Below are 22041 nucleotides of genomic sequence, written 5' to 3' on the forward strand. Positions count from 1 at the left end.
CACAATGTGAACGTGGACCTTGCAGGCTAGATGGAGCAGGGGCAGTGTCTCGAGTTGACTGACTGAGGTGGCATGGGGGCTGTGAGTCTCACCTCCAGCTCTGGGTGCAGCCGTTGGCCCATGAACTTATAAGACCTGACACTTTGTGGGCAAGTGCACAGAGGTAATAGAAATGGCCAAATGAAAGAGGTTTGTGTTTGGAGGCTTGGGGGCTGTGGTGTTGGTGGCATTTGGGAATTGTAAAACAGCATTGAGTCAAATGTCTTTTTCCTCAGTGTAAGAGAATTTCAAAGAGATTTCTGTCTCTCACTGATTGACAGCATTTTTGACTGATGGATTTTGGTAAACCTTTTGTTCATAGATGGAAATAAATAACCAATTAACTTGTTAAGGCCCAGATAATTAATATAGGTGTGGAATCAAGTGTGTTAGAATGATTCCTTGACAGCTAAAATCTGAACAAATATCAGCCTGACTGAAATGAATTAACCTCCTGGTTTACTCTATGACCAAGACCAATATGAAAACATGACACATCAGCCATGCAGTCAGTAATGGAGAAATATCCTTCTCACTCCGTTGGCCAACTGTGGTTCATACATATTTAGCTATAAATACATGTAACTAATTACAACACCAAAGACTGTACATTCCAAACACTTCTCACTTCTCACAGTTGTTATTTCATTTATTTATTTATTTTATTGACAACAAAAAGGCTGTTGTTTTTATGTTAGCCAATTTAGCAATGTAGAAATATAGAAATATTTAAATATATACTTTTAATCTAATTCTTATAACAATATCTGTCTTGTTCTACTACCTCTTTGTCTCTGTCAAAGAATGACATAAAGTATGACACTGAAAGTTTTGATGTATGGACTTAGTAGAAGCATGTTAATTCAGTGTCATCCATCTATTTCATAAGGCATCAATTTCTTTGGAAATTTGTTTGATAATACTGCCCTCTAGTGTAGAGGAACTTTAGTTGCATGGTGGAACACATGTCTATAGGGATGCTTTTTAAGGAATGGGTTGTAAAATTACGGAGGCTGAAAGATTGAATCAGTGGCTATTACAAATCGCTTCTGTGATAAAAGTCCATACACCCACACAGTGTAACCCAGAGGAGGCCTTTTATTATAAGTCTGAAATTGAGAAAAATACAGGAAATTGATGTAGTCCAGTGGAGGGAGTCTGTGTGTAGGCAGATTCTTCAAAATGACAGAAGCATAGCCAAAGGCAAGGTTTAGTGTTTGAACACTAATGCAAATCCATTTGTTTGTGAGCACATTTCTTTACTGTGCACACTATACAAAACATAATATTTAGATTTAGTGATAAATGTCAACCAAACCCAGCATGCTATAATTTGACTGCCTCATCCGTAGTCTTATCTCAGCAGTAAACAACTTCACATGGTTGTTAAAAAATAAAAAACAAAAAATGCATAGCTCACAGACAAAATACAGTGTGCTAAATTAAATGCCTCATTTGTGGCATATAGCTATTAATGTGAGTGTTCTGGAATATGCTGTTTCCTAGTCACATATTTAGGCTAATATTAACATAGAATGATGCAGCTACGTGTTTTGTTAGCCTAGAACTAGGTTTAGCAATTCCAGAGTAATACTCAACAAACCGTATTTTTGACAGAATTATTGGGTGCATGTAAAAGTATATACTAAAAGTATTTAAATATAACAAAAGTATTTAAATGTCCTTAACATGTTTTTGACTATTTTTCATTGTTTCTGTTTTTAAGTCTTTGGTAAAGTTTCACTATCAGTAAAGCTTAATTAAGTTCATATCATTACGTTCAATCATATCATTTTTAATGACTGACAATCATTTTATAAAAATCGTATCACCAGTGGTTCAGCATTTATGATTCTTGTGATAAAAAGTATAGAAATTAGGTTCAAAGTCTAAGACTATGGACATGACATTTCATTAGTGCCCTCCTTTTGGAGTCATTAGATTCAGGTTTACAGTGACACAAGCAAATATTTAAAGCAACCTGTATCTCGAAGACACACACAGGCCTGCTGGTACACAGACCTCGAGAAGCTTAAGGGAGAGACTACAGGCAAGGCAAGCTTTGTCTTACACTGGGCAAACTCAGTTGGATTTGACTTTAACTGACTTTCGTGTTCTGTGCAGCATGTTAAGGAAGGTGTTGCTCTTTTGTGCTGTGGCTGGTAAGCATCCTCTGTCTGTCTGAGTGAAAATAATTAAGGAAAACATAGGCTCTTTTTCATAATGGGTTGTTTGGGCATTACACATATATACAGTATATACAGTATATACAGTCTTTGATGTTTTTTTTTCTGTATTAAAATAGAGCTTAGAGGAGGCTCCTTAAGAACAGATGTGGTCCCTGCAAAATACTGAAGGATTCTGGGGGGGGTTAAATATAATATTAGCCACTGTTTATTTGTAGAATCATTAGAATGAAGTGAGAACCAAAGGAACTTGTTTTCCTAGCAGTAGACTGTTTATAGGTCAATGCATCTGTTCTCTCAACAGGTAACATGCAAAAAAAAAAAAAAAAAAAAAAAAAGGCATCATATATGGCTTAGTAAATCCAGTTCTGAAAATATTCACACCTTGCCAGACTGTTCTGGAGGAAGTAGATACTGATTTCTTTTTTATCTTAAATAATTTTGTGTCTTTTTTTTCCAAGATCAGGACTTTGATCATGAACTTTGACCCATGCCAACACAGCATATTATAAATTATCTATTATCTACAAACAACCTGATATCAGTTGCCATCTTGTGCTCCACAGTGACCAGAGCAAGTCTGATTGGTTAAGTCTGCAAAGGAAAGCAATAAATCATACACTGCTATTTGGAAATGACTGACTTATATTTGAATGGAAGCTACTCATGTAGACTTAAATTTAGCCAATACTATGGCTTTTCATTATGCTTGCTAATATTAGATTATGTATGTGTGTGTGTATAGGCCTTCAAGCCAGACCTTTACAAAATGATCCTCTTCGGTTCCAAAATGGTGGATGGATACTTAATGTCCCACAGATGGTCCAAGATCAATACATGTGTGAGTATGAACATGCTAACTACCATAGACAAGACAAGACCCTCTCGACCATTCCTAGCTGACCAGAACAATAGTCTCTCTGAAGAGTACAGCAGACCAGTACAATGGACATAAGTGTTAAAGAGAGCGCTTTATATATTTTAAATTTTAAAAAATGCATGGCAGAAAATCTGACTTTAATTCTGTCCACATGACTCCCTCCTTCACTCTGTTCTCATCTGAACTACGTATTTCCTCTTCTATAGATGAACCAGAATGGGAGGTTGTTCTTACTCCTGATAATGAAGCAAAGTTTCAGGACAATCCCAGCTGGAGATCTGCTCCCATTGAAGAGCGCAGGCAAGGCACAGAACCCTCTCGACGCTTTCTCATAGACCTCGACACCGGCATGCTGAAGGAACACAGCAGTGAGATGGATAGGAGAGTCTCAGGCTGTACGTGCCCTACAACATGGAGCATGGGCGGGTCTCTTGCTATGTGGTTTTTACCCAGATGTTGCACTGATTTAAATCTCCTCCTTTCTCCACAGTCTATAATTATCCATCCAACTATGAGTTCAGGCAGGGCACCCAAAACTCTCAGGCTACTCTGGTGGACATCAGCACCGGGCAGCTGTTGCCCCATCACTTGGAGATGCAGAGGAGCACAGCACCATGTGAGTGTTCCAAGTATAAAAGGCACCATCAACAGGCCATTTCAGAAACTCATACTTATCAAAGGAATCTATTCCACAACTCTTTAGGAGGGTGGGGCTGATGGGAGATGGAAATGGACAGTTGTAATAAACACAGTTGTGACCAGAATGACTCAGACATAGCAGTAGGATCTATACACAGGTTTACTGAGATAGGTATTAAGTGAGGCAAAGGCAAAAATCTCAAAACAGAGAACAGATAAACAGTCAAAATCCAGAGAGAACTCAGAACTCAGAACTCAGACACTAGCAATCCTTTGCAACAACTGCAGGGACAAGTGGAAGTTATATAGGGAGGTTCATGAGAGTAACTGGGAACAGTTGCATATGATCAGTGATCATGGAGACAGTCAGCACTCAGGAGACGAGGACCTCTGGTGGCAAGAAGGGCAAACAGCCAGGGCATCCCTGATATTATGAATGTATCAACTTATAATTTGTATTTTAAAATTCTAATCTTGTACTTTTAAATTTGATTATTTCTCCAGTGGATGAGTACAGTCCTGCCACCCTGATGACACTCAGAAAAGCTCAGATTGACATGGAGAGCACTGATAGTGTTGCTATAGACACAACCCATGAAGTAGCTCCACCTGAGCTCCAGAAACAGGGCACAGAACCCTCTCGACGTTTCCTCATGGACCTCAACACTGGCATGCTGAAGGAACGTAAGAGTGAGATGGACAGGAGAGTCTCAGGCTGTAAGTAAGACTTCCAAAGAATACCTGTGCCAACATTATAACACTCATCTTACAATGGGTGTGATGATCCATGGACTACTGTGATCTTTCTGTCCATAGTTTACAACTACCCATCAAACTATGAGTTCCGGCAGGGCACTCAAGACTCACAAGTCACTCTGATAGACCTCAGGACTGGGCAGCAACTTGAGCCACTCTCTGAGATGCAAAGAAGAGCAGCACTAGGTAAGTGTGCTTATGTCAAATGGCTACTACAGTCAACCTGCATATGTACTTATTGAGATGCATGGAAATTAATAGAAAAGTGGCAAATTGCTCACATGACAGTAATTACATTACAGGTTATCACTTACTATGCTAACACCGTTATTATATTTATTTCTCAGCAGTGTCTGAGGATGGACAAAGTACTGTCCAGTCACAAGGCATTTCAAAGGAACTGCAAAATAACCACATCGTAGAGAACAATGAGGGTACATATTGTGGATAAGGTGTGCATTAGGTGTGTGTTGTGTTTTGTGAGTGTGTGTAAAACTAAACGGGCACCTTATTTGATCTTCACCACAGTAGAAGCTCGAAGCATGCATCTCTACCAGCCTAAACCCCTGGAAAATAATGAAGGTGAGCAGAGAGCTTAAATATTTATATCTATAAAAAGAGCTATTTTCAATATTATCTAATCTAGTACCATTCTTTCCAGTGATTATTTCATCAGTAATAGAGGGACCCTTTCACCCAAAGGAGTTCAGACATGGTATGAAAAATAATCATGCTAATATAATAAGCAACCACATCATGAAGCTTGCTGAAACAAGGAAAAGTGGGGGTGAGTAAAAACAGCACAGCATGTATATAATACTATCCTTTGTTCGGTTCTATACTTAAAACCATACTAAGTATAAAATAATGACACAATGAAAACATCTTGCCATTTTTTGCAGCACAGATTGTAGAACATTTTTCTTTCTTTGAAAGTAAAATTTAATATTAAATGTTATCAAAACATTAAATATTTATGATTTTATATTATAAAATAATGTTTGACATCTATATTTACAGTGTCAAAGAAATGGTATGTGAAAGCTTTGTTGTAAATTATTTAGTGAGTATTATCAGGAATGTATTACTGTTTTTGAAAGGTGAGGGACTTGCAATCTGCCAAGGGATGATTATTCATGGAAAGTGTTATCATCTCAGCCCAAATGCATAAACCTTCAGTGAAGCAGAGGTAAACCACTATTCTTCATGAACCTGCTCAAATTAACTGGGCAGCAATTATAACATGTTATTGTATACTTAACTGAGTCTCAATACTGACATGAACAGTGGGGATGTTCAAAATGGGTGAGATTCATAGTGTTCTGTCCACCGTTACTGAACACTTTTACTGTTTGTGTGTGGCTCATTTGTGTGTGATCTGAACCCAAACAAACAAACAACATATGGACTCTCAGCTCACACTCTAACAAAGTGTAGATCATTTCGGCTATGGTGCTTTCTGATCTTCATGCCTACACTATAATATATAATAAGTGACTGAAGTCATCAAGTACATGGCAGGGTAACTATATAACAAAGTAACAAGTAGGTTACAGAATAAATAGACATGAATTGCAGGTTGCATAAGTGTAGTGACCTGTTATCAATAATTTGAAATTTCAACTTTGAACTACCACTGTGTCGCATAAAAGGGCAATGTCTATCTAGAATGAGAAAGACTAGATTGTAGCTTCTTAACTCCACTCTGGGCTAGTACAATAGATATTTTTCTTCACAATATATTTATATGATTTGCATATTTTGCTATGTCACAACAGCAACAACAACAATAATAATAATGTTTTCTTTCTCTCCGTCACACATACACAAAACACAAACACCAATAGATGACAGTTGGTGGACAACAGTAGACAGTAACCTGAAGAGGTTTTCCACTTGTAACAGCACAAAGATCCATCTCAGTCATCTCTGTCTACACTGAATATGTTATTCTTATTAAGCAGAGCATGCCTTAATCATTTAGCCAACTGAATAGATTCAAAGAAACTTCATGTAATTGGATGCACATGAAATAATATCATTGTGTTTTCTTATCAAACTGTAAGTAAAATGCCTTTGGATGGACTTTTGTGTAAGAGGGTTATGCTTGCAGCTGTATTCAATAAATGAAGTTGTTTGCCTAATTATAAAGATGGGTGATCTTGGTCATGTTGTCTTATATGAAACCATGATCCATGACTGTAATAAAGCAATATTGAGCACATCATAATGTGTATTTGTATGTTTCACCTCAGACAACCAGAGAAACCTTATTTATAGTAACCTGTAAAATAAATGTATAAAACGGTATAAAAACGTAAGCAATTTAAATTGTTAAAAATTATTACTTCTACAACCGGCATACAGCCAATTGGGGTAAATGTAATGTAAATTATTATGAGGCGTAATTTATGTAAATAGAACAAAATACAGTCTTTAATAGACTAATTAACAAACGAAATACACGCATAGCAAAGTTAGCTATATATCATACATAGGATGCTTACATACGAGTTAGTGAGATTATGAACGGAGATTATAAAAACATGATTTTTTTTCCACAAAGGAGAAATACTTGGGATATGTATTGATTTATGATGAATTGCAAAATAAACAAATCTGTGCCGAATAAAGCCTGTCTGCGAATGCACCTCTGACCCAAATGTTGTTGCTAAAGGGATTGTGGGACATTAGGCGGTCGTCTTAGCTACACTGAATGTGATGGCGACCAACATCGAACAGATTTTCAGAGATTTTGTAATGAATAAAATAAAAGAAATCGAGGACGAAAGCCAAGATAATAGGTATTTTTCAAATCTACTTTTACATGTTCGTAATCTATGTGGTTAGCTTGCTTATCGTCGTCTTTAGTTTAACATTACTAATGGTACTATGGCTGGGTGGCCGGTTGCTTTCAAATGAGCTAGGCTAGCTAAAATAGCCGGTAAGATTAATAGCGAACATGGCTAGTTAGCTAACTAGCTTGCTGGACAACTTTGTAGGCGCAAAAGGCAAAACTGCATTAGGAACGTGCTGCTTTGCGCATTTTAAACAATACTGATGTGTAGACGTGTCTCAATAGAGTAGTTGTAGCTTGCTAGCTGTCTATTCGGATGCTTAATAATATCTTGCGTAATTGAGAAATGCTCTGCGGCTGAGTTTGGTCTGGTGGTTCACCTCAGCTAGCTAGCTAGCTAGCTAGCGTAAAATACCTAACTTAACGGCACTGGATAACAGGATGTAAATTAACCGCATCAACTGCAAGCAGTGTGATACCAAGACAAAGCAACCCTAGCTAGCTAACTATTTTAGCTAACTAGTCACATCAGAGCAAAACAGCTTGAAAGTCTGACTGACATTAGCTAAGCTAGTTAACTAGGTTATCTATCTAGCTAAGATAGTGCTAGCTAACTAACATGAAGCCCCACCAAAACTAAAGTGTTCAGGCATTTGGTTAATGGTTGCTTGCTTATACCCCGTTTTTAACGACTGAGGTATGTTATATTCTGAGCTAGCTAGCCAGCTTGGTTAGGTATCCTGGCTATCTAGCCAGGAGCAGCATGCTGGGTAGCTAGCTGATGTTTAATGGACTAGCTCGTTAAGAGAGAGACACCACTGAGACGTTAAACTATTTATTGCATACTTTTTTAGGTTTACAGGTGCTAACGCTGGATGTACTGAAATTGTTGGATTTGATGCAAACTGTTAAAAAAAGAACGGCTGTTGTGTTATCTTATTCTTTAGCTATCTTTTTGTTAGTTTACACAGTAGCCAGTTGAGAGCCAGTTTCCTTGACATGGATTAGAAAAAGGAATCATTGTTGTTGGTTTTTTTTTAACGTCTCTCTTTATTCAAGTTTAGGGTAGTCCTCTGTCTAGGAAACTATGCCTATCCCTTAAAGTTCCTAAATTCAGGACCATCCGTCAAATATACCTTAATATAAAATGTATGAATGCAAGACGTTCTGTTCTATTTCTTTACTAATCGTTTGTATGTATTAATATATGGGCAATAGGAAATTGTATTGTTACTTTCTGTAAACGCAGGATACGTTATTAAAATCTAAAACCTGAAAACACGACTGTTTATTAGAAGAGTACATTTACACCACTTTTTAGATTGGATTACATATTTGATACCGAAGTAGGGAATCAAGCTTGATTTGTTATATTTTTTAAATATAATATAGAAAATGTAATTAAAATTTTCAAATTCTATATTACATGCATTGATTAGGCACAGTGACTGAGGTTTGGTGGTCATAGGTTTAGCTTTATTGCCTAAAGGACCTGGGTTCGAAGCTGGATGTGGTTGCTGCCCTCAGCCTTTGCTACACACAGAAAAATATAAAGTTAAAATAAAATAAACAAACAAAAACTGCAAATTAGCATTTCTTTGTGTAAAAAGTGTAACAGTGAAATAGTGCAGTTTAACTGCCTCCTATAAAACCTATAATGCCTTTGAACCTTGACTAAGAGAAGGAACCACAGTTTTAAATTTCGATTAAGGCAACATAATATAGGCTTATTGTTTTGTCATTGATGATTTTGATACTAGTCACATTGATGTTATTTAATATTGATGGTTTCTGAATTTTCTTAGTATTTAAATTATGTTTCTGTATCATAGAGTAATGAAGAATAATGATTGTCAAATATTTAGGGTATCCATCAGCCACAGTTATAAAATGATTATTCATCACTGCTGTGGAATGAATTGCAATTGTGGTAAATTATAATTTATTAATTGCAGAGGCCAGTACTGTACTTATGTAAAGGTTGTGCCATGCCAAGAAACCTTTTTTTTCTTTCAGTCATAAAAGCCAGGCAGATTCCAATGATGGGGAGCCACACCGTGACCAAGGAATAGGAATAAACAAGGAGGTGCATCCTGCTGAAACAATAGGTATAACCATAGGTAAGCCATCACTATATTTTTCAGGAAGCTCTACCATACAGAAACTCTGGTTTAAAATGCTCCATATTTTTATTCTCCCTTTAGATAAAGTCACAAATGCCAGCTCCCAAGACAACAGCAAAGAGGAAATTATTACTAAACACAAGAAAGCAAAAAAGCACAAAAAACACAAAAGCAAAAAGAAGAGGAAGAAACGTAAAGAGGAAAAGGAGAGCAGCTCAGAGTCTGAATCAAATGGAGAGAATCAAGAAAGGTATGATGCAGTCATTGCTTCTTCTGATAGGTTTACTTCTACATGTTGGTTTCTTTGTCTTCTTAAAAAGTAGTTAACCATCTTAAACTGCTTCCTTTTAATTTTTTTTTTTTTTTCCAAATGCATGCTTGCATTGATCCATGTTCTGTTAAGTTTACTTCTTTTCTCTGATGCACTTTGAATTTTAAACTAAAGAGTTTACTGAGCTGTATAATTGTATAAACAAGAAACCCAGCACGGATTCTTCGATTTTGACTTTACTGCAGAGAATTTTAGTGTTTGCTATGTTTTGAACTATATTTGAATTTGGAAATGGCAGTTGATTTGACTAGAGTTTACATGTTTTCAGTGTAAAGAAAAAGAAGAAGAAGAAGAAGAAAAAGAAAAAGAAAAAGCACAAAGGAGGAGAGAAAGAAATAAAGTCTGGCTCACGGTCTGGGAGCTCCTCTGGCTCTGAATCAGAATCTGAGCATGAAATAAAACCTTTCAGTGGTAGTACCAAATCCTCAACAGGGGAGATTTTGGCAAAAGCTGAACTTTGTGACGGAAGTAATGTTGAGAAACTTCAAGATTTACCTGATATTGTTCCTAAGGTTGAAGCCACTGCTGACAAGAACAACGAAACTGAAAGAGGCAATGAAAGGAAAAGAAGCTCCAGTCAATCTAAAGCATCCCAACAGGAGAAAACTTTGAGAAGACAGTGTTCACGTTCTAGGTCAAGAAAAAGAAAGTCAGGACAGAGATCTGGATCTCGATCACCCAGAAAATCCCGAAGATCAAAGTCAGCATCTCGTTCAAGGGAAAGTCCCAGAACACAGTCTCCACAGCAGAGACGGAGAAGCAGATCTAGGTCAAGGTCACAAAGGCGAAACAGGCGGTCCCGATCTTATTCAGCCAGAAGAGGCAGACATTCACGATCCAGGTCAAGGTCTAAGCGAACTAGATCAAGATCTGTTGTAATCTTAAGGAAGAATAGGAGATCTCGATCAAAGTCTAGGTCTCTCTCTCGTCACCTTTCCAAGCGTTCTAGATCTAGGTCTCAGATAGGGACAAGACATTCCACATCTAGGTCCCAGTCAAAATCTAGGTTTTTTGAAAAAGATTGTCAGCCTGCAAGTGAGACTGAAAAGAAAGATACTGTTGCAGAAACAAAGAATGACCGTAGCCCTGAAATACAACCTCTAAATGGAAGAGAAACTGGAGATAAAATCCAACAAATTACTGGGATCGATGAGCTTTCCTCTGCTACTATTGCAAAAGATGGCAATAACAGTGATGGCCAAGCTAAGGGTCCCATTGGATCTTGGCGACCTGTTCCTTTCTTGAATGACACCTCTTCTGCTGCTATTACTGTCCCCACTGAGACCAAGCCTTCTGTGAAGTGCACTACACCTGAGGTGCCTTTGGATGTGAGGAACATTTCAGCAGATACTAGTAAAGATGCGGATTATTGTGTTAACACTGAAAAGAAAGAAGAAACTATCAGTATAGATTTGAAAGACAACCAGATAATTAAGCAGAAACATTCCAAGTCAAGATCCAAATCCATATCACCAACTGATCGAAGGCACTCAAAATCAGCCTCAAAAAAGAGATCAAGATCTAGATCTTGTAAACGAAAGAGGTCCAGATCATCATCCCAGAACAGCAAGAAGTCTCCTGCACGAAGAAAAAGATCTAAATCTAGAACACGGACTAAACGTTCAAAGTCACCTAAAAATAAGAAGTCAAAATCACGTTCACCAGGCCAAAAGAAGAGGTCTAGGGCCTCTGACAGAAGTAGACGGTCAAGATCAAGACGTAGATCTCGCTCTCGGTCAAGAAGATCGAGGTCTGGTTCTCGCCGAAGAAGAGGTGGTTTCAGGAACAGAATGTTCAGTCAGAGGGATAGGTGGAAAAGAGAACCAAGCCATTCACCTGTAGTCATCTTGCGGAAGAAACGATCAACATCTCGAACGCGCCGTAGCACCAGCAAGACACCTCCACGCCTTACTGACCTTGGTAAGAAGTTACATCACGTATCCTAACCATAAAGCCCTTTACCTTAAAGCTCACATCATTTATAAATGAGGATATTCACTCTCCCTTTAACTTGATTTGTGTAATCAGCCACGCATAGTGTGAAAGTAGTACTCCTACTGTTGTATACACACCATTGATCCGGTCATTCGGGAGGCTCTTGGCAACTGACACGTGACTAGGTGGCTTTGCGTTCTGAATAAACAGATAAAAACATAAGTCAGTGAAGTAATTTATATCCCCTTTTATGAAATGCATGGGTTGATGGCCTGGAAAGTGATTTGCCTGTGTGATGGTTTAATTATGACATGGTTCAGATCTAGCTAAAGAGTTTAATTCCAATATGTCTTGGTGTACTGAACTGTATAAAATGGACTGAATACATTTTGGATAGTTTTGAAAGCATGAGATATTAATTAGTTGTTAATAGTGATTGGTTGGTTATTGATTAAGAGTTTTTAATGCCATTATGTTTTGGTGCAAATTAGACATTTTGAGAAATGTGCATGTTTTCTAGTGTATTATCAAAACATTTTAAAATGTAATGGATTTTCTCTACTTTGTCGATATTAAGTATTGTACCTTTTCAACTTGGGGATCAGAAAAGTTAACACATGGAATCACATTATAAAATATTACACTCGTAGCAAAAAAAAACATTACTTTTACAATTTGATTAATATTCACCATGTCAAGAAACACTTTCAGAAGCTCTGTTATTTATGCATGTCATGTTTTTAGGTTTCTAAGGAGTTCATGCACACTAATGACAATGCAGTTTGTCTGCCATTTGTTTTATAGGCTTTTTTTTGCTTTTTTTTTCAAAATACATGTGCTATGCTCAGAGAGGTGCTCCATGGCACTGCAAAGAAAAACCTGCCCGTACTGGCAAAGGAATCAGATAACAAAACTGCTGAGATGTTTGTCTTATCTCAACATTAGGGGATATGTTGCTAAAGTAGCACCATTAACATGATTGATAGAATTGTGATGTATGGTCCTTCTATGCTTTGGATGATGGTGTTTTATAAGCAAAACAAAGTAACAAAGTTTTACTAGGCATAAAATTAGTACTCTAATGTACATTACAGCATTTTAATTGTGAATAATGCATAATATATTACATTTAAAAGCAATTTTAATTCTGTTGATACACAAACACTGGCAATATGCTACCATGAAACACTGTGTACTGTCGCTAAAAGAGGTTTTGAGGTTTTGAAAACTTGACCATGAAGTATCATGAACAGCATAATGGATTCAAAGGTCTTTTAAAGCCGTTAGCCATGTAATTGCTTGGCCTATGTTTGACCTCACTCCATCCTCCTTACAGATAAAGACCAGTTGCTCGAAATAGCCAAGGCTAATGCTGCAGCCATGTGTGCTAAAGCTGGGATGCCTGTTCCAGAGAGCCTTAGGCCCAAAGCCATTCTTCAGCTGCCATTGCCAGCCCCGAATCCCACACCTTTGTCCCTGCCCCTGCCCCTGCCTGTTATGGGTGTGCCAGGGATGGCCAACATGACCATGAACGCCGCTATGGCTAGCATGACGGCTGCCACCATGACCGCCGCCCTGTCCAACATGGGGGCTCTTGCAACCATGCCACAGCTGCCCCCCTTGCCCACAATCACCAATAAGCCTCCGCCTTCAGCCGCACCAAACATGGCCACCATTGAGGAAGCTAAAAGGAAAGTGACGAAGCAGGCCAACAGCTACAGTATCAAAGAGCTAACAGAAGTAAGTGTTGAGTGACCTGTAGCGATGTTTTTGTTTTTGTTTTTTGTTTTTATTCCCCCCCCCCATCATTTCCTTTCATCAAATGATAATGGGTTGCATATTTTTTGGAAGTATAATCTTAAAATATGTACATCTGTCATCTTCAGAAATGCAAGAAGATTGCAGAGAGCAAGGAGGAGATGGCCATTGCAAAGCCGTATATGTCGGATGATGAGGAAGACGAGAAACCTTTTGGAGGGGTTGCCCTTAAGGAGAACAAGGGCATCACCTTCAGTCTCAGTGTAGGCATCTCACTCAAGCAGTGCCTCTCTCCCTCTCTCTCTCTCTCAGTGTGTCTTTGTGGATGAATATTGATGAATATTTAATTTCTGGGACGTCAGATGCAGTTATTTATAGACTGCTTAACTGAACCATTTTGTGTAGTGTTTGAGTTTGAGAAATAGAAGTGTACTCAATTTCATGAATGGTTGAAGATGGACTCTTTCATACTTTCTCTGTGTTTCTTTAATTATTTTTGACCTCTGTTTAAGCCAGGTTGATGTTAAATTTGTGCTTTGCAAACATTTGCTCTTCAACCATTCATGAAATTGAATACATTTCTGTCTTTCCCTAATTTTACAGTAACCCCCTCCCCCTCCCCCCCTCCTGTGCCGCCATGTCCCTCCCCCTCCTTCAGAACCCCTCGGCGAAGCCGGCAGTGAGGTCAGAGGCCGCCTTCGCCAAGGAGTTCCCAGTGTCTTCAGGTTCCCAGCACCGCAAGAAGGAGGGAGAAGGAGCATATGGGGAGTGGGTGCCTGTGGACAAAAAGATGGACAAGGTGGGGTCCTCTGGGACCGAGGACCAGAGCAAGGACAACGACAGTGTCTTTCCCGAGGCACCAGCACAGGTTGGCTCTCACCGCACTAGCCTCGCCCCATGGTACACTTTGAAAGTCGCAGCAAGTTCTGCATGACCTTTAACCTGTGTTCTTCTGCGTCCTCAGCCGGTGGACATCACGCTGGCAGTGAGTGAGAGGGCAGCGGCACAGAAAAGGCTGGCAGAGAACCCCTTCGACATCAGTGCCATGTGCATGCTTAATCGTGCCCAGGAGCAGGTGCGAAAGACATTCGTGCTGATGATGATAATTTGGGGCATTGCTAACAAATCATGAGTTATGTAAGGGTTGGATTTAGCTCGTTTAAATGAGCCTTTCTTTTGAAGTCCAAAAGTAGTATGCCAATACTACAATTCAGATTTGAACCACAAATGTTAACAAGGAGGTAGCTTTTCTAAGCAAAGTTTTTACATAAAGTACACAGAATGATCAATTGAACCTGATGTGTTTAATAGGTGGACGCTTGGGCCCAGTCCAACACTATCCCAGGCCTCTTCACTGGTTCCACAGGTGCTCAAGTGCTCTCCTCTGAAGAGCTGTCCAACAGTGGTCCACAGGCTTGGATCAAGAAGGTAAAGCTATGACCTTGTAATGTAAATGTTCAACACTTACACTGGTTCAACACTGTGGTTGACATTTTGTGTGCTTTGTTTAAATGCATCTGGCACAGGATAGACACAGAGATAATGTGTAATAAGCTTTTTATTAAAGGTATACAGTCATCTTTGTATCAAAATAATTATTTTGCTCCTTACTCCTATTGGCAGCTTCAGTTGGGCTCCCACCCCCAATAATACATTAACATGTACAAGCCTACATATAATGTGAGGCAACATGTAGAATGAAATGACTTCCCACAATTCATGCAGCTTACCAAAAATCCGTAAATATTGCCATCTGTTTTGTCTTTGCCAATTTGCTGTACCCACATCAAACAACTGCTTATTAAGATCATCTTAGACATTTTCTTAAGGCTCAGCTTTTGTTGTTCCTTGCTGGCATTTTGATTGGGTGACGTCTTAGTAACCAAGGAAACAAAGTGAGGGGAGGCTGGAACTTTTTTACTTTCAGTATATATTTACAGGAATCAGGCCAGCGTCACAGAGCAAACAGATGGAATCACTTGTTTGCAGTTTGTCAATTTAAAATGCAGATTTGGGTTAGGAATCCCTCTCTCTTTCAGAGACCAGTTATAGCTTGGCAAAATATTGTAGCACAGTTAATACATGAAATCAAGTTAATGCATGAAACACATGAAAGTACTTTAAAATGACATTCATAAAAATGGCCAATAAAAACATAAATCCCGCAGAATTAAAGGTTGACACTCCCTTAGCATCCGGATGGTAGTCATGCCCCCTGTTTAGCAGGGACCCTAAGCCAACATCGCAGAAAAAAATTTGCTTTGTTCTTGTTTGTAATAAGGATAATAAAACTATGAACTCTGACATGTTCTAAACTAAATAAATTCACAAGATAAACGCAATTACAAAAGGCAAACATACTCAGAGAGTCACAGTAAGTTTCTAACTAATGTGAAACCAAAAAAAACAAAAAAAAAAAACAGCAGAGGCATGTACTGTTAGCTTTAAGGCACTATTTGTAATCAGCATTATTATATTGCTCACCATAAGTCTCACTTTAGTTGCCTAAAGAACTGGTATGTTTCAGAGTTTGCTTGGCATTATTATTAAGAAAAGTGTCATGTTTTGCAATCACAGTGCATTACTCTGTAACAATTATAATGCAAATTAAAATAAATGCAGTTTGGAGAAAACCCATGTCACAAGCAAGTAGCCTGAGCATATGAACTATTGTGCCTAAACCAGAACACAGCTGCTTCTGAAGGAAACTAAGAATAACCGTTGAATTGGCTATTTAGATTGGATTTCTTCTGTGGAGTGGGTGCACCTTTTCAGCAAAGACATTCAGATGTATGGGGGGGGGTTTGTTTTGTTTTTTTTTTTGTTTGTTTTTTTTTTTGGGGGGGGGGGGTAAATTCTGTTGTAGCAGGTCTATTGCAGGAGGGGCACCACATCTCAGGGGTTGATTATAGTCTGCTTAGACAGTCTTCTTTGAAAGAGGAAGGAAGGAAGGAAGATCACTTGAAGTAAGTCACCTGGCACCCTCCTCTCCAAATGAGACTGGACACTAAAAATGGGTAAAAAGTCAAGTCAAATTTATAAGAGTGCTTTTTACAACAGATGTTGTCACAAAGCAGCTTTACAAATGTCCCGAGTCCAAGCCCCCAGTGAGCAAGCCAAAAGTGAGTAAAAAAATAAACATAAGAAATCTGTGTTGAAGAAAGGCAATACTGCCTTTTCTAGTTTTATTAAAAGTTATTTTATTCCAACCAAAATCACTTTTGTTTAATAAATCCAAGTGCATTTATATTGATATGTGGATTATGCCAGAAGCAGTAACACACCTGACCTTGCTATATCTGGTGGTTCTTATTTTAAAAAAAAAGGATGTATCGTTTGAAGGCTTTGGATTCTGACTATTTGTGTAATGCAATCCTGATATTCAGGCTTGATGATCCCATGTTTTTTTATAGAGTTCTTCTGAGCTAAATAAACAGCAGAGAAACGCCATGCCTTCTGCCGTGCTATATGCCTACGCACTGAGAGGGCACACAGCCGGTTTGATCAGTGGTGTGCTGCTGACGGGGTCAGCTAGGCTTAGTTATCCCCACACCCGCAGACCGGAGTCTTGAGCTGCTGCAACAGACACATTCTCAAACAGATCTGCATATGCCTGCCTATTATAAGAAGTGTGCAGCAGTCGTTCACACCTTAATCCAAAGCGCTCAAGTGTTTTTAAAAGGTGACCACTATGCAAATTAGTGAAAAGTTTATTAAACTTACCTGCAATTCTACAGTTTTTGAGTAATACATTTTTTTGAGTAAAAGATCATATGAACACCAACTGAGCACAGAATCTAGTTATTTATTTATAGATTTGGGTTTCAGTAGCTATCAGCATTAATTTACGGGGAACAGGGTTCCAAAACATTAAGTTGTTTTTCCCTCCTGACAGAAATGGGAGAGCTGGGGTGGGGGGGTGGCACGAACGGACGAGGGGTGGGGGTTCACAGTCTGACCTGTGAACTCTCACCCCTCTGTATGGAAACTTGTTGCAGGGTCAGTCCTTGTAGCAGCCTTGTTGCCATGGGCACTGTCAGGCCCCTTCTGTTCACGTCAGATGCTCGGCCGATGGTGTGGCCCTAGGTACGTACGTCATACAGCACCCTTACTTCTATTCATGTTGGATTCTGTGTTCGCCCTGATGAAAACATTTTTGCCATGTCTTTTGTGCGTGTTTCAACAGAACTGTGAGGGTATTGACCCCTTGTCAAGGGTGGTATGGATGGCCCTGTCAAGGAAGATGCTACCATTTTAAATATTTATCTGATTTTTTTATAAAATTTTGAATTATTGTCTCATTTAGTCCCTTGGACTATGCTTTTACATGTGATGTGTATGCTAGTTTGTTATTATTTTTACTTAAAATAATTAAGGGCCTTGGGGTTAATTATTTTATCAGATGCTTCACAATCCTGCTGTAAGTTTTTTGAAATTGAGATTTTTTTCCTTATCTCTTTGGGTAAAGTCAAGGATCCAGAAGTCCTTAGTTTGTCCCATAGATATACCTGTTTGCATTGTCTCTATACGTAGACATGTTTTAGCCTGCTTCTGTTGTCAGCCTCAGCATTTCTGTGCAGTCTCTTACTGTTTTCCTCTGCCTGTCTGCCTTCTCTCTCCTCTCTCTCTCTCTCTCTCTCTCTCTCTCTCTCTCTCTCTCTCTCTCTCTCTCTCTCTCTCTCTCCTTCCATATCTGTCCCCTGCTCCATTCAGGACCAGTTCCTCCGCGCCGCACCCGTCTCTGGGGGTATGGGGGAGCTGCTGATGAGGAAGATGGGCTGGCGTGTGGGAGAAGGTCTCGGCAAGCACAGAGAAGGCACCGTGGAGCCCATCGTGATCGACTTCAAAACCGACCGCAAGGGTGAGGCCATCAAAGCACACGTTTGCACATTTGGTCTAGCATGCTGATGTCCACATGCAGGAACTCATGTGTTTTTGTTTGCATGGTTTGCCCATGCAGGACTGGTAGCTGAGGGGGAGAAGACCCAGAAATCTGGCAACCTAGTGGTGATGAAGGACCTTCTAGGTGGGTGGGGTGTATTTATGTCTCTATTTAGGCTAAAGACATCCAGACTCCGTGCAGTCTCACCTCAGAAAGTAATTGTGGACCTCCACAAGTCCAGCTCTTCCTTAGGAGAAATGACCAAACTGAAGGTACCACGAGCACCTGTACAAACAATTGTATGCATCTTCAGCCAACATTAAGAAAGACCAACACTGCGATGGGCCTGAAAAGATGGTAGGACAGAAGCTCTTAGAAGAGCAGCATAATAAACAGTATTGTTTATAAACAAAAAATGGTGAGGTTTTTAATCCAACCACCACCCTCTCAACTGTGACAAATATCAAGAGGCAGATCATTTTGTGGTGGTTGGTTGCTAAAAAAAAAAAAAAAAAAGGGACTGGTGCACTTCAAAAAATAGATGGCATTGTGAAGGAGTGTTGTCTAGCAACACCATGGTATCAGCTAGAACACTGGTCAAAATGATGTTTTCCAGCTGGACAGTGATCCTGAGCATTCCTTCCACAGTTGACAGTGACACCAAGTAGAAAGTAAATTTTTCACCAGTAACTTGACTTGTTTGACTGAAGTTGTTAATTACACTACAACAAGCATTTAATCTTACTTGGTATATGTAAACATTTGCCCCATGGAAAATCTGATATAGTAAACTAAACCTGACATATATCTCTCTTGTAGATATAATTTTGAAACTACCTCTTAAGAAAATAAAGTCCATACACTAACTGACCTGAACACAGGAATATTTTGTGTTTTGAATGTCTTTAGCCTAGGTTTATTCAAACTGTAAGTACACATACTAGTCACACAACTTTTGAATTTACAGTTAGTCTATACACCATTCGTTACCATGCACGTTTCTGACCACATGGCTATGGTTGGATATTTTTGGCTGACAGATCACTTTCAGCCCAGCATGAAACACCCTCCCCAGATGCACGGACTCCCGCCCCAATACCTAACACATACCAGATCCACACCATGCCGTTACTATGTTGGTGTTAATGCTGTGTTGTGAATGATCCACAGCCCAAATATTAACTGGCTATAAAATATTATCTGGACAGATCCTGACCAGTGATGAATGGGGTACACGCAAGCTGATTAATAGTTCATGCCAGCGAATGAGTTGGCCTGTAACTGTACACTTATGTGGCCAGTGCGTGTATATAGAGGTAGGGTTTTTTATGACGAGTGTTAAAAATGTATTTATTCACTAACTGTCTGGTCTGTGCTTGCCATGGATTCCAGGGAAGCACCCAGTCTCAGCTCTGATGGAGCTGTGTAATAAGAAGAAGTGGCCCCAGCCAGAGTTTGTCATGGTGCTTCACAGTGGCCCTGACCACCGGAAGAATTTTCTCTTTAAGGTTAGCACGAGTATGTGTGTTGCATATGACATTTCTTAGGAAGGAAATTTGTCAAATGAACAGTTTAATTAAAAAGATGATGATTTGTTTTGATTTACTTATTTCAGGTCACCCATATGTGTATAGTTCTATTCTATATGGTTTATAGTTGTGTTCACTAAAACACCTGTTTAATAGGACTGGATATCATCGTTTGTTTCCCGGTTCAATTCAGTTTTAATTCACAAACTTCACGTTTACTATCAGTTGTTTTGATTCAATTTCAGAATAATCACACCACCATATTCCTTAGAATACATTACTGAGGATGCTAATCCTATCATAATTATTTTTGTTAATGAAATCAACAACATAAGAATATTGAGAATTAATCACAATTTTTAACCAGTCCGACTGTCCGGTTTATAATATACGCATAACAGGCAAGCTGCATATTAGCTAGCTAACTAGAGCTAGGCCAGTACAAACCAATTTGACATTAATTTATGAATTATAAAATAATTAAATCCAGTATACTTTAGCGATATACACTGAAATGCATTTAAAAAGTCTTATGTTTAGATGCTAAGATTTGTCAATCCACTTTAATATATTTCATTTATAGATTAAGACTGACCTTTTTATCCACACTCCATTCAGCAGTCTGATAAATCTCCACTTGCATGCACTGCAAGTAGTCATGTCCAACATTATACATAGGGCACCACGTAGTTTACACATTACCATAATAAGCAGCCTGTGAGTCCAGTCAAAGCGAGATGAGCAGCAGTTTGTTCCCTGTGTTTGGTACCTTTTTTTTTTTTTTTAATTACTTTAAAATTATAGCAGACTCAGGAAAACAAACTTCATGTGGACTTCTTACATTAATGTAGTTAATGTAAACCAAAAACTATTTCTATCCAATTGAATGAGGTGGGGAATTGGGCCTCAATTGGAGTAGTCAATTTCCATTGAGCTAATGGCTTAATTAACAGCTTATCAGGCTGCATGTAAACATGGCTACTGGCTGGTGTCATTCCTAGGACTATAGGTTACTATATGGAGTCTCCCTCAAGCTTTCATCATGCACATGGAGAGGTTCCCAGAGTTCAATAAATTATCAAACCAGGAGTAATGCATTTCTTTTGAACATTGAGCACTTCGACTACAGACGTTTGTTCAGTTATGTTTTGGACATTAATGACCTTCCAAGTCAAAGTTACTCCTAGTGATCCCATCATGGCTGATGCGTTCATTCCTTCTCTTTGTCTGCTGATAGGTGGTGGTAAATGGATGTGATTACCAGCCCCAGACAGCCAGCCCCAATAAAAAGCATGCCAAAGCAATGGCAGCTACTGTAGCTCTGCAAGCCATGGGAGAGGTAGCGGGAGACGGTGTCCACACAGGACCTGTGTTTACAGCAGCAACCAGCACCTGATCCAACACACACACACACACACAAACAAACAGCAGCAGCGCATTTCATCGTGGTGAAAATAGACACTGCACCCCAGCCTAAATAATTTCTTCTTTGACTTTGTAGATAAAACACATACATACCGGATACGTAATTTCCAGATTGAGAATGCATTTTGTTTAATTTCTAGTACTTTATTCTGATTTTGGTTTTCTTGTTACTTGTTTCTGTAGCCATAGTAAGTCATGACCTTTAACCTAATGAAACAAATGTATGCCCCTCCAGACATACTTGTAAAAGTGAATGTGCTTGAAAATTAATATTTGCGATGGGCATTATTTCACAGAGAAAAGCTCTCCAAGTAACTTTAGCCAAAAAGTCATGAAGGAGAGGTAACAGACTCGCCTTCTAGTGAGGCTTGAGTATCTAGCTGACAGAAGTCCTGCTTTTGCATAGTCCACGTGTTCCTTTTTATAGTTTCATATGCTGTACTGCAGTCGTAGTTTTTAAGTTTCTCGTGTTGATGCTGCTTTGACCCCAATTACTTTTTACTATTGTAAGTTTTATGCACGCTTTCTTAAAGCTTCATTTGAATGAATGATTTTTTTTTTTTTGTTTGTTTGTTTTTTTCCCCCCTAATGCAACAATTGTTCATGTATTGTAGGGTTCGTATGTATATAATGTTATTTGGACCATTCTCACCCTTACCATTAAAACATTTTATTTTGATGAAAGCATGGTTTAGGTTGAAGTTTTTTATTTGGTAAAGTTGAAATAAATGGATGACTCAACAGTGGCTGTGACTCCTTTA

The 22041-nt window shown here is 38.8% G+C and overlaps 2 protein-coding genes across 17 annotated transcripts; both read left to right on the top strand.

Moving 5' to 3' along the window:
* The first annotated feature begins 2111 nt into the window (after positions 1-2111).
* wu:fa56d06 (uncharacterized) lies at positions 2112-5689 on the top strand. Its single transcript, XM_081701597.1, has 10 exons — positions 2112-2201; positions 2971-3066; positions 3312-3560; positions 3596-3721; positions 4249-4461; positions 4561-4686; positions 4848-4934; positions 5029-5082; positions 5162-5287; positions 5601-5689. The coding sequence occupies exons 1-10, from the start codon at positions 2165-2167 to the stop codon at positions 5669-5671; spliced, it is 1185 nt and encodes a 394-aa protein (XP_081557723.1). The 5' UTR covers positions 2112-2164; the 3' UTR covers positions 5672-5689.
* Positions 5690-7173: 1484 nt separating this feature from the next.
* sonb (SON DNA and RNA binding protein b) lies at positions 7174-22021 on the top strand. 16 transcript variants are annotated; one of them, XR_014118187.1, is made up of 13 exons: positions 7174-7304; positions 9314-9417; positions 9502-9670; positions 10020-11671; positions 13023-13426; positions 13573-13707; positions 14103-14312; positions 14409-14519; positions 14756-14872; positions 16311-16410; positions 16505-16566; positions 16858-17126; positions 17443-18125. XR_014118187.1 is itself a non-coding variant. In XM_027018511.3 (13 exons), the coding sequence occupies exons 1-13, from the start codon at positions 7222-7224 to the stop codon at positions 21249-21251; spliced, it is 3474 nt and encodes a 1157-aa protein (XP_026874312.3). In that variant the 5' UTR covers positions 7174-7221; the 3' UTR covers positions 21252-22021. The 16 variants fall into 16 exon arrangements, 3 of the variants coding, with proteins under 3 accessions (XP_026874312.3, XP_026874313.3, XP_026874318.3); XM_027018511.3 differs by lacking the exons at positions 16311-16410; positions 16505-16566; positions 16858-17126; positions 17443-18125 and adding exons at positions 18158-18305; positions 18405-18470; positions 19719-19834; positions 21093-22021; XM_027018512.3 differs by lacking the exons at positions 16311-16410; positions 16505-16566; positions 16858-17126; positions 17443-18125 and adding exons at positions 18158-18305; positions 18405-18470; positions 19719-19834; positions 21093-22021 and having other exon boundaries at positions 9314-9405.
* The last annotated feature ends 20 nt before the right edge of the window (positions 22022-22041 follow it).

The sequence above is a fragment of the Electrophorus electricus genome, chromosome 18 (genome assembly GCF_041902795.1).
Source record: "Electrophorus electricus isolate QZ-2024a chromosome 18, ASM4190279v1, whole genome shotgun sequence".
In the NCBI taxonomy this organism is placed as follows: Eukaryota; Metazoa; Chordata; class Actinopteri; order Gymnotiformes; family Gymnotidae; genus Electrophorus; species Electrophorus electricus.